Below are 12,539 nucleotides of genomic sequence, written 5' to 3' on the forward strand. Positions count from 1 at the left end.
CCCATTTGTGAAGGTGAGACAGTACTGTTGCATCTACAACAAGAAAAAATAAACTATAGACATTATTAGGCTCTGAATGTTTTCCTCGCCATCATGAATTATAAAATTTTGATTGCATAATGGGCTTCTCATTATTTTGATAATATAATAGCACTTATATGAAATTAAAAGCATTACATTAATATTCAATTGATCTTAGTTAATTTCGAAGAGAATAATAAGCTGTTTAAAATAACTTCTGAGTGTTGAACAATGAAACAGCTTTAAAAACTGTGCTGGAAAGCCGGCAGGGTAATGATACAAGCAGCGTGTCATTATTTTATGACGTTAGCAATGAAGCAGGTACATACACTGTGTAATAGACTGATCATACAAATCAATGACAGAATAGATTGCCAAGGGCATTATTCGAACATTGGACTTTCGTGATAAACACCTGTTCACTTTCTGTGTGTGAAATATATATGGGGAGGGAGAGGGCTGGAAAACTACAGAACCTGGGAGGGTAAGGATGGCGAGCATAATAAATCATTGATCTGCAGCTCTCTATGCAGTCTCTTTGCTGTTTTAGGCGGCGATTAAGCAAGAGAAGCCCGTCCATCACAACTTATGGAAGCCGAATAAAACAGAACGCAGAGCACTCAGGATACACAATTATTTAAAACGTTTTAGATAAAAACAAGACAGATGGATCCAGTTGTAGAAGTTGTAGCTTTATTTCTAGGATTTCTGGGTTGGGTGATGGTGGGGATCACCATACCGAACCGTTACTGGAAGGTTTCAACTGTGGACGGAAACGTTATTACTACCTCCACCATCTATGAGAACCTCTGGATGTCCTGCGCTACCGACTCCACCGGCGTCCATAACTGCCGCGAGTTCCCCTCACTGCTGGCCCTCTCTGGTATGTAGCGGCCTGTGTGGCATGTTAACTAGTTTCCGTTACAGGTGTACAGGTGATGCCATTGATTTTTGCATGATTCTCTATACAAAGAAGCTGCTGAGTAAAAATTTAACTACTGGCAAACCGAAATACAACTCGTCGAGACAACTCTGCTTAATTAATTACTGTCCTTTGTAAATGTCAGGGAAATTTTACATAAAATATAATGCCAATTAATTAAAACACATAAATCTAGTCACTTCATTAACTAGCCTTGGGCGTAGGTTTGGCTATGGATGTTAGGGACATTACCAATATTGGGGTGCCTACCGAACCATCCCTGCCAATATCTCTAAATTTTTTTCACGTTAAGATCGATTCCTTCTGCTGAGATATGTCAAGGACGCGTAACGACAATGTTTCGTCTATCTCACTAACTCACTGTTGTCCTCTTTGAAGTTCACGTAGGAGATGAGGGAAGGGAACTAAAAATATTATTCATGCCGACTGTAATGTGCAGGTTCGCGAGTTGTTTGCGACTGCAGCCACTCGATCGAGACAAGAGCGCAGCGAGCGGCTTCCATAATGGTTCGATTTGTTGGTTATAAGCGCGTTACCGTGAGAATTTCAGATGATTATGTTTGGCACAATTTTTACGCGGTTATTGTTTTGTTACTGCACAGTGTCCTAAGCACAGGGTGACAATCAAGCCTCATTCACTTTAACATTCAACATCCTACTGGAAAGCTCAGCGTTAAAAAAAATATCAAACCAATAGGTTATTTTAAAACATACATGAAATATTTCAATACGACTATGCTTGTGTAACCTGTATGGTTTACGCAAATGAATATTTTGCTTTTTACATACTTATGATAGGCCTAATGGTGTAATTTAATCTTTGCACTAAATTCATCTTTAACCGCTTGTCCTGGTGTGGAGTGCGGGGAGTCTGGAGCCTATCCCATACAGTATAGAACCCACCGCTGGACGGGGTACCAGTCCACATACATCTACACACTCGCCTCTTACAGACAGCATCAAGACACGTAAGTTCATGTCTTCGGGCTGGAGGAGGTACCCAGAGGAAACATGCAGACTGCGCATACACAGGGCGTGGGCGCGATTCGAGCTCTCAGCCTGCAGCTATATATGCCATATACACTTATACATACACGTCATATTTGATGAGTTAATAATATCAAAATGACACGTCTAACAAAGGCGACACCGAGGAGAACAGCTGAACTCTGTGTGAGGCAACTGCTAATCACTGGGTCGTCACATCATTATAATAATAATAATAATAATAATAATAATTATTATTATTATTATTATTATTATTAGTAGTAGTAGTAGTAGTTAAAATGGCAAGCAATAAATAAACCGATAGGCCTAAATAACCATACAGGCCTACAACAGTATAAAATTACACATTTCCTCTCTAAAATTAAGTTCCATCGTTCTATACCCCAGAATCTAGAAATCAAAATTTCCACCATTTGAACCGTCTTTAAAATGTTAATAGCATTGCGATCTGCTTTAATATACGAATCACGTCACTAAAATATACTTGAATCCTATTAACTGCTTTAGTGACAAAATAATGTAAACTTTTTTCAGGTCACAGATTATTTATATTTTTGCATCGTAGAACGCATTTATTAATGATTAATTGTAGCCTATATATTCGCACTATGTGATACTAAGGCATTATCAAAACCTTATCAAAACTTATTTTTAATAATTAAAATACATGCATGGTCGTAAAATGTAGGATTTCCAGGAATACATATATCAGTCGTGTCATAAGAAAGGGGACGAAATAAAGATTTCAGGTATTTATATAAAGTAGTCTACCAGTGCGAGGAAACGGCTTGTGTTTCAAACAAAACGAGCTTTGGAGAAGTGGTAGGTAAATAATTCCCTTAAAAGTAAAGTATAAATCGTTATTGTGCAGAAATAGATGTTTTGCGACATAATTAACATAGACATTTTGGGAGTTAATATTCAATTTTAAGTAACCAGTTAGTCGTTTTGTTTTACTTTTAATAAGAGATTTAAAAAATCGGTGGAGAATTCACGTTAAGATTTCGTTTCTGGAAATAAGCTTTCAGTATGTCACCGTTTAAATGATTAGCTTGAGCAGCGGTTTTTAATTTTATTTTAATTTTTTGCAGGGTACGTGCAGGCGTCCCGCGCGCTGATGATCGCCTCCGTGGTGATGGGGGCATTTGGGATCGTAGCCACTATGATTGGAATGCAGTGCTGCAGAGTTGGAGGCGAGAACCTCACTATGAAAGGCAGATTGGCTGGAACTGGAGGAGCGTTCTTCTTGCTGCAAGGTTATTGCTGGAAGCTCTTTGTCAGAATTCACCACATATATGGAAGTTGCTAAATGTACCATATATGGGAAAACGCTGCCAAACCTGTATTACAATTAATCTGGGAGAAGTACAAGTGAAAACAGGATCAGCCGGTCCCAGGAGCAACTGCTCAAGGGCCCAGTGGTGAAACCACTCTGCTGACCCTGGGATTTGAACCACTGACCTTCTGATGTTAGGCACATCAAGCTGATCCACTGGCCACAGACCAACCTCTTCATAAGTTTTTAAATTCACATGCTGTTTTTAAGCTATATTGTACATCCATATTATTATTATTAATTATTATTATTATACTTTTAATAATTAATACATAATAATTAAGCAGTGAGGATATTTATTGCGTATTGTGTATGCTTCAGTAAATATATAATAAATGTATTCATTTGTGCATGTAGAAATAGCTTATAGGCTTAACTCTTGCCAGCTTATCACTGTTTGGTCTACTTGGTAAATATGGTTTATGAAAAGATTTCTTTATCTGTTCTTTTGTCTTATCTTAGGATTGTGTACCATGATTTCTGTTTCCTGGTATGCCTTCAACATTACTCAAGTATTCTTTGATCCACTCTATCCAGGAACAAAGTACGTGAGTGTAAATGTTACTTTTGCAATACTTTTTTATTTAAACTTTTTTTTTTTTTTTACTTAAGCCTTGTGTTTTGTGTCATCTCTGTGTTACAGGTATGAACTTGGGGAGGCTCTGTATATTGGCTGGTGTTCAGCTATCCTCGCTATCTGTGGAGGCTCGTGTTTGCTCTGTGCCTGCAAAGTGGGAAGAGATGACACAAGGTGAGCGCACCTGCCTGATCACATGCTGCTCGACTTTGCATTTCTGCTTTTCACATCTTTTCTGTACACCACTGTGTTTGTCTCACCTGTATTATCTTGCATATAATTATCTATACTATGATTGTGCATATCCAGGGATTTACATAACTAGTATGCAAGTACACATTTGTGATTAAGGTTAAAATGAGGGTAATTTCTTGTCATAATAGTACAAATGCATATTACTTGCCTACCAGTTATGTCAATCCCTGCACAGATCCTGTAGTTTCACCCTTTCATTCTTTATTTGCATTACATTCAGCTTGTTTAAAAACAGTACATACATCCATATGTTCTGGTTCAGTCTCCTGTCAAGCAAACGAAGCTACTTTGCGGTACGTGTCGTAAACTTGGGTCCTTCCTTCTTGTGTCGCAGCCCATACCCCTACCGGAACACCAACGGCACAGTGTACTCCCTCGGTGCACAATCGCAGAGGAAAACTGGCAGCACCTACGACAAGAATGCATACGTTTGATGTCAGCATCTCCGGGAACCATGTCTATCCGGTTCACCCGTTTATCAGAATCCTTCAGCGTTATATAAATTCTGATTATTCGTTCTTTTCACACTCAGAAGGCATTTTTAAATGCTGTCATATCATATCACATGTATGAACCAAAAGCAAGTATAAACTGTTATATATTCCTGGGTAAGGTTCACTGCTACAAATGTAATATATCTGTGCTTAAGCTTTCACTACCAAAAAATCTGGAAAACAATCTGGAATCCCATGAAATCAACACAAGATGGAAAAACCTACAAACTATAATGTAAATACCAATCTAGGCTATCTAATTTTGAATCTTGTTTTCACTTCTTGTCACTGTTTTGACAAGTGCATGCGTATTGACATGTTATTTACATTGTTCTCCATGAGTACAATGCTAAAACTTGGTGTCAATTTCTTTTTATAAATGCTACACTTTTTGTGTATATTTTACTGCTTGGAGTCTGTGTTTGCATTAATGTTGTCAAACTTTACATACAACTTAAACACAGAGTGTAGCTAGAAGTCCTTGGGTCCCTGACAAAATATCACCATGAGCCCCCGCTTGGGTCTGCACTTTCAGTCTGAAGAAAAATGGGTCCCATAACATATAGAACTTGCTAGAAAGGAAGGGGGGTGGTGGGTAGATTTTGCATAACGGGGGGGCTCCTACAGTACATTTTGTGGCCCCTTAATTACAAAGCTGGGTGCCATGAATCTTCAAGATATCCATGCCTGCCAAACCAAATGAATGAAGGCTGCTTTTTGCAGCAGATAAAATATGCCAGTGCATGTTGATCAGAGGCTATTCAACAGGCAAACGTCTTACCTGTTTTCTGGGTATAATAGGTACAGTATGTGGAATCTTTATGTTGTGGTTTTTGGCTTTAATACATGAACACATAATAACGACCATGTGGATCTGTTCACGATAAGCAGCTAAAATATGATTGGATAGATGGGACATACTAAGGTCTATAAAACTAAGCAGATAGTAAAACAATAAATAGGCCACGTTATACCTGTACTTCATAGAAACCTTGATAACTTGATTGGAGTTGATAACGGACTTTTATTTTGCTTTTTAAATTTTTGTTGTATAGGTCATTCCATTTTAATTGTGTAGAATCGTTTAGTATTTCTACATTTCAGAGGCGGACATTTCAGGTCCAGAAAGTAAATATCCAAACCAGGATTTTGTTTCAACCAACCAGTTGAGCATAAAGAGTCAGAGTACTCAATTGGTTGGTTGAAACAAAATCCTGCTTTGGATTTTCACTTTCTGGACCTGAAATGTCCGCCTCTGCGGCCTTTTTCCCCCTATGTGGACTTAATATGCAGTCAGGCAAAAAGGACAATGTTAAAAACTAAAACGTTCGTCAAGTTTAAATAGCATGTTCTTTATATCGTAATAGTTTTATATCAGTGCCTTATGTATATGTCTATGCTACCAATTAATAAATAATGTTTGTATTTCTTTCATCAATCGACATATGGCGATTTGAAATGTCAAGCGTGCATTTATTAAATACCAATTCACTAGTAACTGCCCTGAGCGCTTCCCTAAAGATACACAGATGACGTCTGAACAGCGTAGCGAGCCTGGGATTCACGGTGGTGGGCGTGTCCAGTATAAGTTACAGTATAGTGACCAATCAAACGACACCACGTTCCTGCGGAAACGCACGCGCAGCAGCCCGTACCACTACAGTGTCTGAAAATAGGTGAGCCGTATCCAGGACGACTTCAAATTGTAATACAGTAAAGTTTTGGTTTCTACTTTTGAAAACTACCGAAAAAAGCCGAACGTGGCTATAAGAGGAGATAAAACAAAATGAAACCAAATTGAATATTTAAAGGAGTTCTATGTTGAATACATAAGTGCATCTTTAGTGGGAACCTTAATGTAAAATTCTAGGCTGCCGCTCGGAAGTTTTTATAGGACGGACTTTACTGATCTGCGGACCGTAGACGTTATGGAAGAATATTTATGTTTTTGAATCGTTTACGGTATATGTGTGCGTTTTGCCGGCGTGCGACAAGGGAATAAACCGAAAATGGAGTCAGGGAGGCGGAAAGGGCTGAGCGGTGTCCTGTCTTCCTTGTCACTGGTTTGCGTCTTGTTGGACCTGCAGCTGGACGGTAGGTTGAGCCCGGAGACGTGGTTTTGTTGTGGTGTTGTTATTATTAGAAATGCAGACATCGATACCAGTCCACTGCTTTGTAAAGACCGTAGCAAAGATCTGCTTTGGCTGATATTTGTAACGCTGCAAAATAGACTCCTGAAACTATAAGCAAGGGCCTATATGTCGTATTAAAGTCACTTTAACTAGTTCACGTGTTGATACTGGTCATCGAATTATCCTTCGTAATGATACTTCTGGATTGCTTTGAATTTGGAGAAGTTGTTAGTGGAGCAATATGAGTCTCTACCCTGCGTCCTGTCAGTGTGGAGGTATGAATGGACAGAGTAACTTGGTGTGACCACTTATTTCCTGTCTCGTGATTACCAGCCTTACCCGTATGGCTGATCTCTCTGTTAATATATATATTTTTTGGTTATAGTCTCTGGCATTGCGCGATCCAGACTAGGGTATCCGTGTTGCTGGGTCAGTCCCAAGGGCACATTTTGATCCAAGTCACACGGAATTCCAAAACGTACAGTTACTAAAATAAATTTAAACAAACGGAAACATGGTAAACTTGCAGCTTCATTATATAAGGATAAACAACAGATGATACTTTATCAGTGTATATTTTGCATTATGTATACTCTACATTGTTTTGTTTGCTTAGTCTCTCTTCGTCCAGTAGCACTTACATTAGTTATTAATGCTATTTTAGAATTAGTCATAAAATTTTACATAAGCAGTCTAATAATTTCAGCCAACTAAACACTATTGCCCCGCACCCCCGCAATACCCACACTCGTGTCTGGCAGGTGTTCTGGGTGCGACGCATGTGGAGATCGAGCATCACCTGGAAATGGGCCGGAAACTTCTGGCAGCTGGCCAGCTGGCTGAGGCCTTGTCTCACTACCACTCAGCCGTGGGTGAGTAATGCGGAGTCGCGTGTGTGCGTGCAGCCGTACGATCTCACTCTCACAGGCACATACACCCACGGACATGTAGAATCACTTTCACCCCTTACTGTAGGGCCAGCTTTTGCACCTGCTGCAGGATTTGTGTATTTTAGACCTGGTTAAACCTAAATGTTAAGTAATAGTACAACATTATTTTTTTAACTAGAATTAGTTAGGAAAAGAAATGCTTTGTATTTTTTTAACCATGGATCTACAAGAAAGCATCATTAGACTTACAGATTGACTTTATATGCTTTAACAATGCGGTGAGTTTTCATAACTTTAGCTGAAAGCTCCAGAAACACTTCACCTGGCTGGTTGCAAATCTATTAACTAACTCAACAAACCAGGTTTTGGACGAGTACAGCTATCCGTCGCTACATTCTGAACTGTATCTGTGAGGCTGCACACTGCTGCTCTTAGAAAAGGATCTTGCAGGCCTGCAGCTATTTTGGGCAAAAAAGTATCCCAATTTCATGGCAAAGAGCTGGATTTCTACATTGCTGTAAGTCTGGTATGTGTCGGTGTATTTATTTAATAGACGCCTGCTTTGTGTTCTGTGGTCATGCATAGAGGGCGACTCAAAAAACTACCTGACGTACTACAAGAGAGCGGCGGTGTTCCTAGCCATGGGGAAGTCCAAATCGGCCCTGCCGGACCTTACCCGTGCCATTCAGCTCAAACCAGACTTCCTGGCTGTGAGTCTCCCGTTGATGTTGGTCGCACCGGATGATGTTCCTCACCATGTGCTGTGCGCTGGCTGGCTTTGGCTGCGTCATGGTTGTCAGGCTCAGCAGTACTGATTTCCTTACTCTAAAGCTCTGCGCCACGTCTCTCCCATGACACCCAGGCTCGGCTTCAGAGAGGCAACATCCTGCTGAAGCAGGGTAACACCCAGGAAGCCCGGGCGGACTTCCAGGCTGTGGTAGGTCGCCGATGCCCTAACGTCACTATCTAATATCTAGGCAGTGTCACTGCAGTATCTCCTGTGGATCTTGCAGTGGTGGGGTTACCTATATCTTATCTCTGCATTGTTAGTCTCTCTAAAGTTCTTTCTTTGCAGCCTCCTTTTATCTTGGTCTCCATCCAGTTTTCCTCCTCCTTCATCGTTTTTTTTTTGTCTTTTACTGGCTTCCTTCATTTCACACGTCGTCTCTTTCCTATCGTCAGCCGGAGATAGGCTGGCCATAGCTAGTGCCTGATCATTTCTGCTTGCTCCTGTTAATAAGGGTAACTGTATTGACCTCACCTGCCATCTGGGTTTGGTGTCGCCGTTGAGTCCAGGGTTCCCCCGACCTCACTTTCAGCTCCTTCCCCTCCTCGCCAGCTGCAGGGCTCTCAGGATCACGCGGAGGCTCACGATCAGCTCCTGAGAGCGGAGGAGCTAGAGGAGCTGCAGGAGGAGGTGCAGAGCACACACCTGCATGGAGACTATTCTGCTATGGTCAATGTGCTGGACCGGATCATCGAGGTACCAAACTACATCCCACGTGTGGAGATGCACTCCATGGTCAGCTCAGTCCTTTACATTGCTGTGTCTGTCAGATCTCCCCATGGGATCCAGATTTCCGTGAGCTTCGGGCAGAGTGCTACATCCGACTGGGGGAGCCCCGCAAAGCCATCCAGGACCTGACGCCCACCACCCGTCTGCGGAATGACAACCGGGCTGCGTTCCTGAAGCTGAGCAAGCTGCACTACAGCCTGGGTGAACACCAGGAGGCGCTCAGGTCACTGGGCCTTGCTGCCGCCCACTCGGCCCCTGTGTGTGTGTGTGTGTGTGTGTGTGTGTGTGTGTGTTTGTTTGTTTATGTCCTCCTCTCCTCTTACAGCCACGTGCGTGAATGTCTGAAGCTGGACCAGGATGATAAGGACTGTTTCTCACATTACAAGCAAGTGAAGAAAGTTAGTAAACAGCTGGATTCCGCAGAAGAGCTCATCTCTGAGCAGAGGTCAGTGTCCCTTCAGTCCTCATTAATAACAGCCCAGTGTTATATATCAGTCTAGACACTATCAGGAAGCCTGAGGTACCCTCATGGGAACTGGTATGATTATACACAGGTTTCTACTGGTATTGATGGGAGATGAGAGGCATAGGGATCCTATGCCATCACTGATTGGATTAACTTGGTAGTAAACAATGACAAGTGGGTGGTAAACTCACCCAGTATGTCTTTGGAAGCCTTGTTTTTCCTGTAACTGGTTCACTGTTAATAAACAGGTACCAGGAAGCAATGGAGAAGTACGAGTCGGTGATGAAGACTGAGCCCGACGTCCCCTTCTACACTAACAAAGCCAAGGAAAGGATCTGTCACTGTTTAGTCAAGGTGGGCTTTCGCATGATGCACCGTGACCACAAGGCCTAGCCGATGGGTTTCAGACGGCCTTCAATTCCTCCATGCTTCTCCACAGAACCACAGGAGCTATGAGGCGGTGGATTTATGTTCTGAGGCCCACCAGAGGGACCCCAGGAACTCGAATATTCTCAGGGACAGGGCAGAGGCCTACATCCAGAACCAGGATTATGAGAAAGGTTCTCTCTCCCTCCCTCCCTCCCTCCCTCCCTCCTCACCTAAACCCAAGTCCAGCCCTTTCCAGAACCTGTTCCAATTGCAGTCCACTGCATAGACCCAGTCCCTACTTCTCTCCTCCTTACTTTCACCTGATTGCTACCACCTCATTCTGATGAGCAGTATGTGACTTCAACTCTCTCTCCCTCACTCTGTCTGGCAGCTGTGGAGGACTATCAGGAGGCCAAAGAGTTCGACGATAAGCAGGAGATCCGTGAAGGGCTGGACCGCGCACAGAAGCTACTCAAGCTGTCACTGAAGAGAGACTACTACAAGATCTTGGGGGTGCCCAGGTACACATTGCCATCTCCCTTCAGTCACGTTTTTAGACGCTACTTAGCTCGGACATCCCAAGTTCCTATTGGTCAATCAACTTGTATCCAGGGTTCCCACAAGCGATGTCACATGAATGTGGTAGCAATGAGCTAACATTCAGTACTGTCATGCATGTGTGCCTCAGTGTTCCTATCATCGCTTTGCAGTGACAGGCACTGTTTGACATTCACCGATTTTGGGTGAAACGTTTGATAAGTGCTCGCACATGTTTTGCCAAACATTTTTGTCTGTCTTGCCAACATTTCAGGAATGCCAACAAGCAGGAAATCATCAAGGCATACAGGAAGTTAGCTCAGCAGTGGCACCCTGACAACTTTCAGTCCGAGGCTGAGAAAAAGGATGCTGAGAAGAAATTCATCGATATTGCTTCTGCTAAAGAGGTGCTCACTAACCCAGGTATGGCCAGTACAGGACTAACAGGAGGAGACCGTGTGTGACATCAGCACAGCAGAAACTGGGTCATGACGGGTGCCTTTGTAATGTTAGATCCTACTTGGCTCTTATCCTTCTTGTTCTCTCTCTCACAGAGATGCGACAGAAGTTCGACGCAGGGGAAGACCCACTAGACCCCGAGAATCAGCAGGGCGGGGGCGGAGGTGGGAACCACGGCTGGCCTTTTGACTTCAACCCCTTTGGATCTGGAAACTTCTACTTCAAATTCCAGCACAACTAGATAGTTTGAGGAAGGGGGCCTGCAGCCCCTTTGAAAGGAGTCGTCGAAGAAAATGAAGTGGATTTTTTTTATTTTTTTTTTTATCTTTTTCACCCCTGATTTATATGGGGACTGATTTTCGGGGAGCCCACTGGACTACAATTTGGGCACTGAGTGCTATAGGTCAGTTTTTCATCACCCTGTTAGGCTCGTGCATCAAGGCTAAACCAGTGACCCTCTGAGGTTCTCAACGAATCAGGTTTAGCTGCGGAGAAGGACCGGGCTACTTGTGCCTGTGTATTGAGACCCCAGCCCCTACCACTTAGTTTGGGATGTTTTATTATTATTTTTTTTCATTTTGTGCCATCATAACCTCCAGCGAACGACGGTTCTCTTGTGGTCCTTTTTGCACTTTGGTCTCTCCATGGTCCCCTCGTTTCAGATACCCTGGAGTTTACACTCCACAGTCAGAAATGTAAAGAGTACTAAAGAATAAGCTGTAGATTCTTCGAATTGCATTCTTGTAAAGGTGTCTAAAATCTGTTGTCATGGAAACAACGGAACGCTGTGACTGGCTCCAGTGCAGGCGTCCGGCCCGCGACGGTTTCAGGTGTGGGACTGTGAAACCTGAGCAACTCTCAGGGCAAGGTAGGAAAAAGGCTTGGCCGTGGGATTAATAGGAGCGTTATCTGAGCGCTCAAGCGCTCCTCATACTGTGCAGTGTGGAACGGGGCTTTGCTCACCAGGAATCAAATGCATTTTTAAAAGGAGCTGGATTTTTCTTTCTTTTAACTTGAAGGCATGTCATTCAGAAATTGCACTTATTTTCTTTTTGGCTGTGTTTACTTTTTTTAATTTGGAACCACCAAACTCTCTGTGGGCCACAGGTATCCTCCTCCATTCTGTTTCTAAAAGGGCCACATTGTATTGCTGACCAAAGTAGTATTTGTCATCACTGTAATGCAAACACTGTATACTACAAATAATTTGATTTTTTTTTAAGTCTTTACATGTTCAAAAGGTCAAATACATTGAACCTTATCTAGCACATTGTTTCTTTCCTGGCTTAAATTGTCCCCTTTTCTGTTCTTCGACACACTTTTTTCAGGGCAATATCAGGGTTTACGACGCCCATACATTCTGTTCTCCTTTGAGCCTCAGCTCACAAGAGTTTGAAAATAAAAGCTATAGATCTTCCTGTGGGTTAGTATAAAAAATTGTTTAATAGTTTTTATCAAGTTTAAATGGAAATACACGAGTATGTTCCAGATAAGACAATTAAAAACAGCTTGAAAACAAAAATGTTCTTGGATTTT

General features: G+C 42.2%; 2 protein-coding genes across 3 annotated transcripts; both read left to right on the forward strand.

The window, feature by feature from the left end:
• The first annotated feature begins 447 nt into the window (after positions 1 to 447).
• On the forward strand, positions 448 to 5,048 carry cldn15a (claudin 15a). The gene is made up of 5 exons (XM_023832455.2): positions 448 to 904; positions 3,064 to 3,228; positions 3,771 to 3,852; positions 3,952 to 4,059; positions 4,475 to 5,048. Exons 1-5 carry the CDS (start codon positions 688 to 690, stop codon positions 4,572 to 4,574), a joined length of 672 nt encoding a protein of 223 aa, XP_023688223.1. The 5' UTR covers positions 448 to 687; the 3' UTR covers positions 4,575 to 5,048.
• A 1,205-nt stretch (positions 5,049 to 6,253) lies between these two features.
• On the forward strand, positions 6,254 to 12,525 carry dnajc3b (DnaJ (Hsp40) homolog, subfamily C, member 3b). 2 transcript variants are annotated; one of them, XM_023832452.2, is made up of 12 exons: positions 6,254 to 6,728; positions 7,528 to 7,638; positions 8,242 to 8,366; positions 8,519 to 8,593; positions 9,002 to 9,139; positions 9,214 to 9,395; positions 9,498 to 9,617; positions 9,887 to 9,992; positions 10,078 to 10,198; positions 10,399 to 10,528; positions 10,819 to 10,967; positions 11,099 to 12,525. In XM_023832452.2, the coding sequence occupies exons 1-12, from the start codon at positions 6,644 to 6,646 to the stop codon at positions 11,242 to 11,244; spliced, it is 1,488 nt and encodes a 495-aa protein (XP_023688220.1). In that variant the 5' UTR covers positions 6,254 to 6,643; the 3' UTR covers positions 11,245 to 12,525. The 2 variants fall into 2 exon arrangements, with proteins under 2 accessions (XP_023688220.1, XP_023688219.1); XM_023832451.2 differs by having other exon boundaries at positions 6,255 to 6,728; positions 8,996 to 9,139.
• Positions 12,526 to 12,539: the final 14 nt, after the last annotated feature.

Source organism: Paramormyrops kingsleyae, chromosome 10 (assembly GCF_048594095.1).
Source record: "Paramormyrops kingsleyae isolate MSU_618 chromosome 10, PKINGS_0.4, whole genome shotgun sequence".
Taxonomy (NCBI): Eukaryota; Metazoa; Chordata; class Actinopteri; order Osteoglossiformes; family Mormyridae; genus Paramormyrops; species Paramormyrops kingsleyae.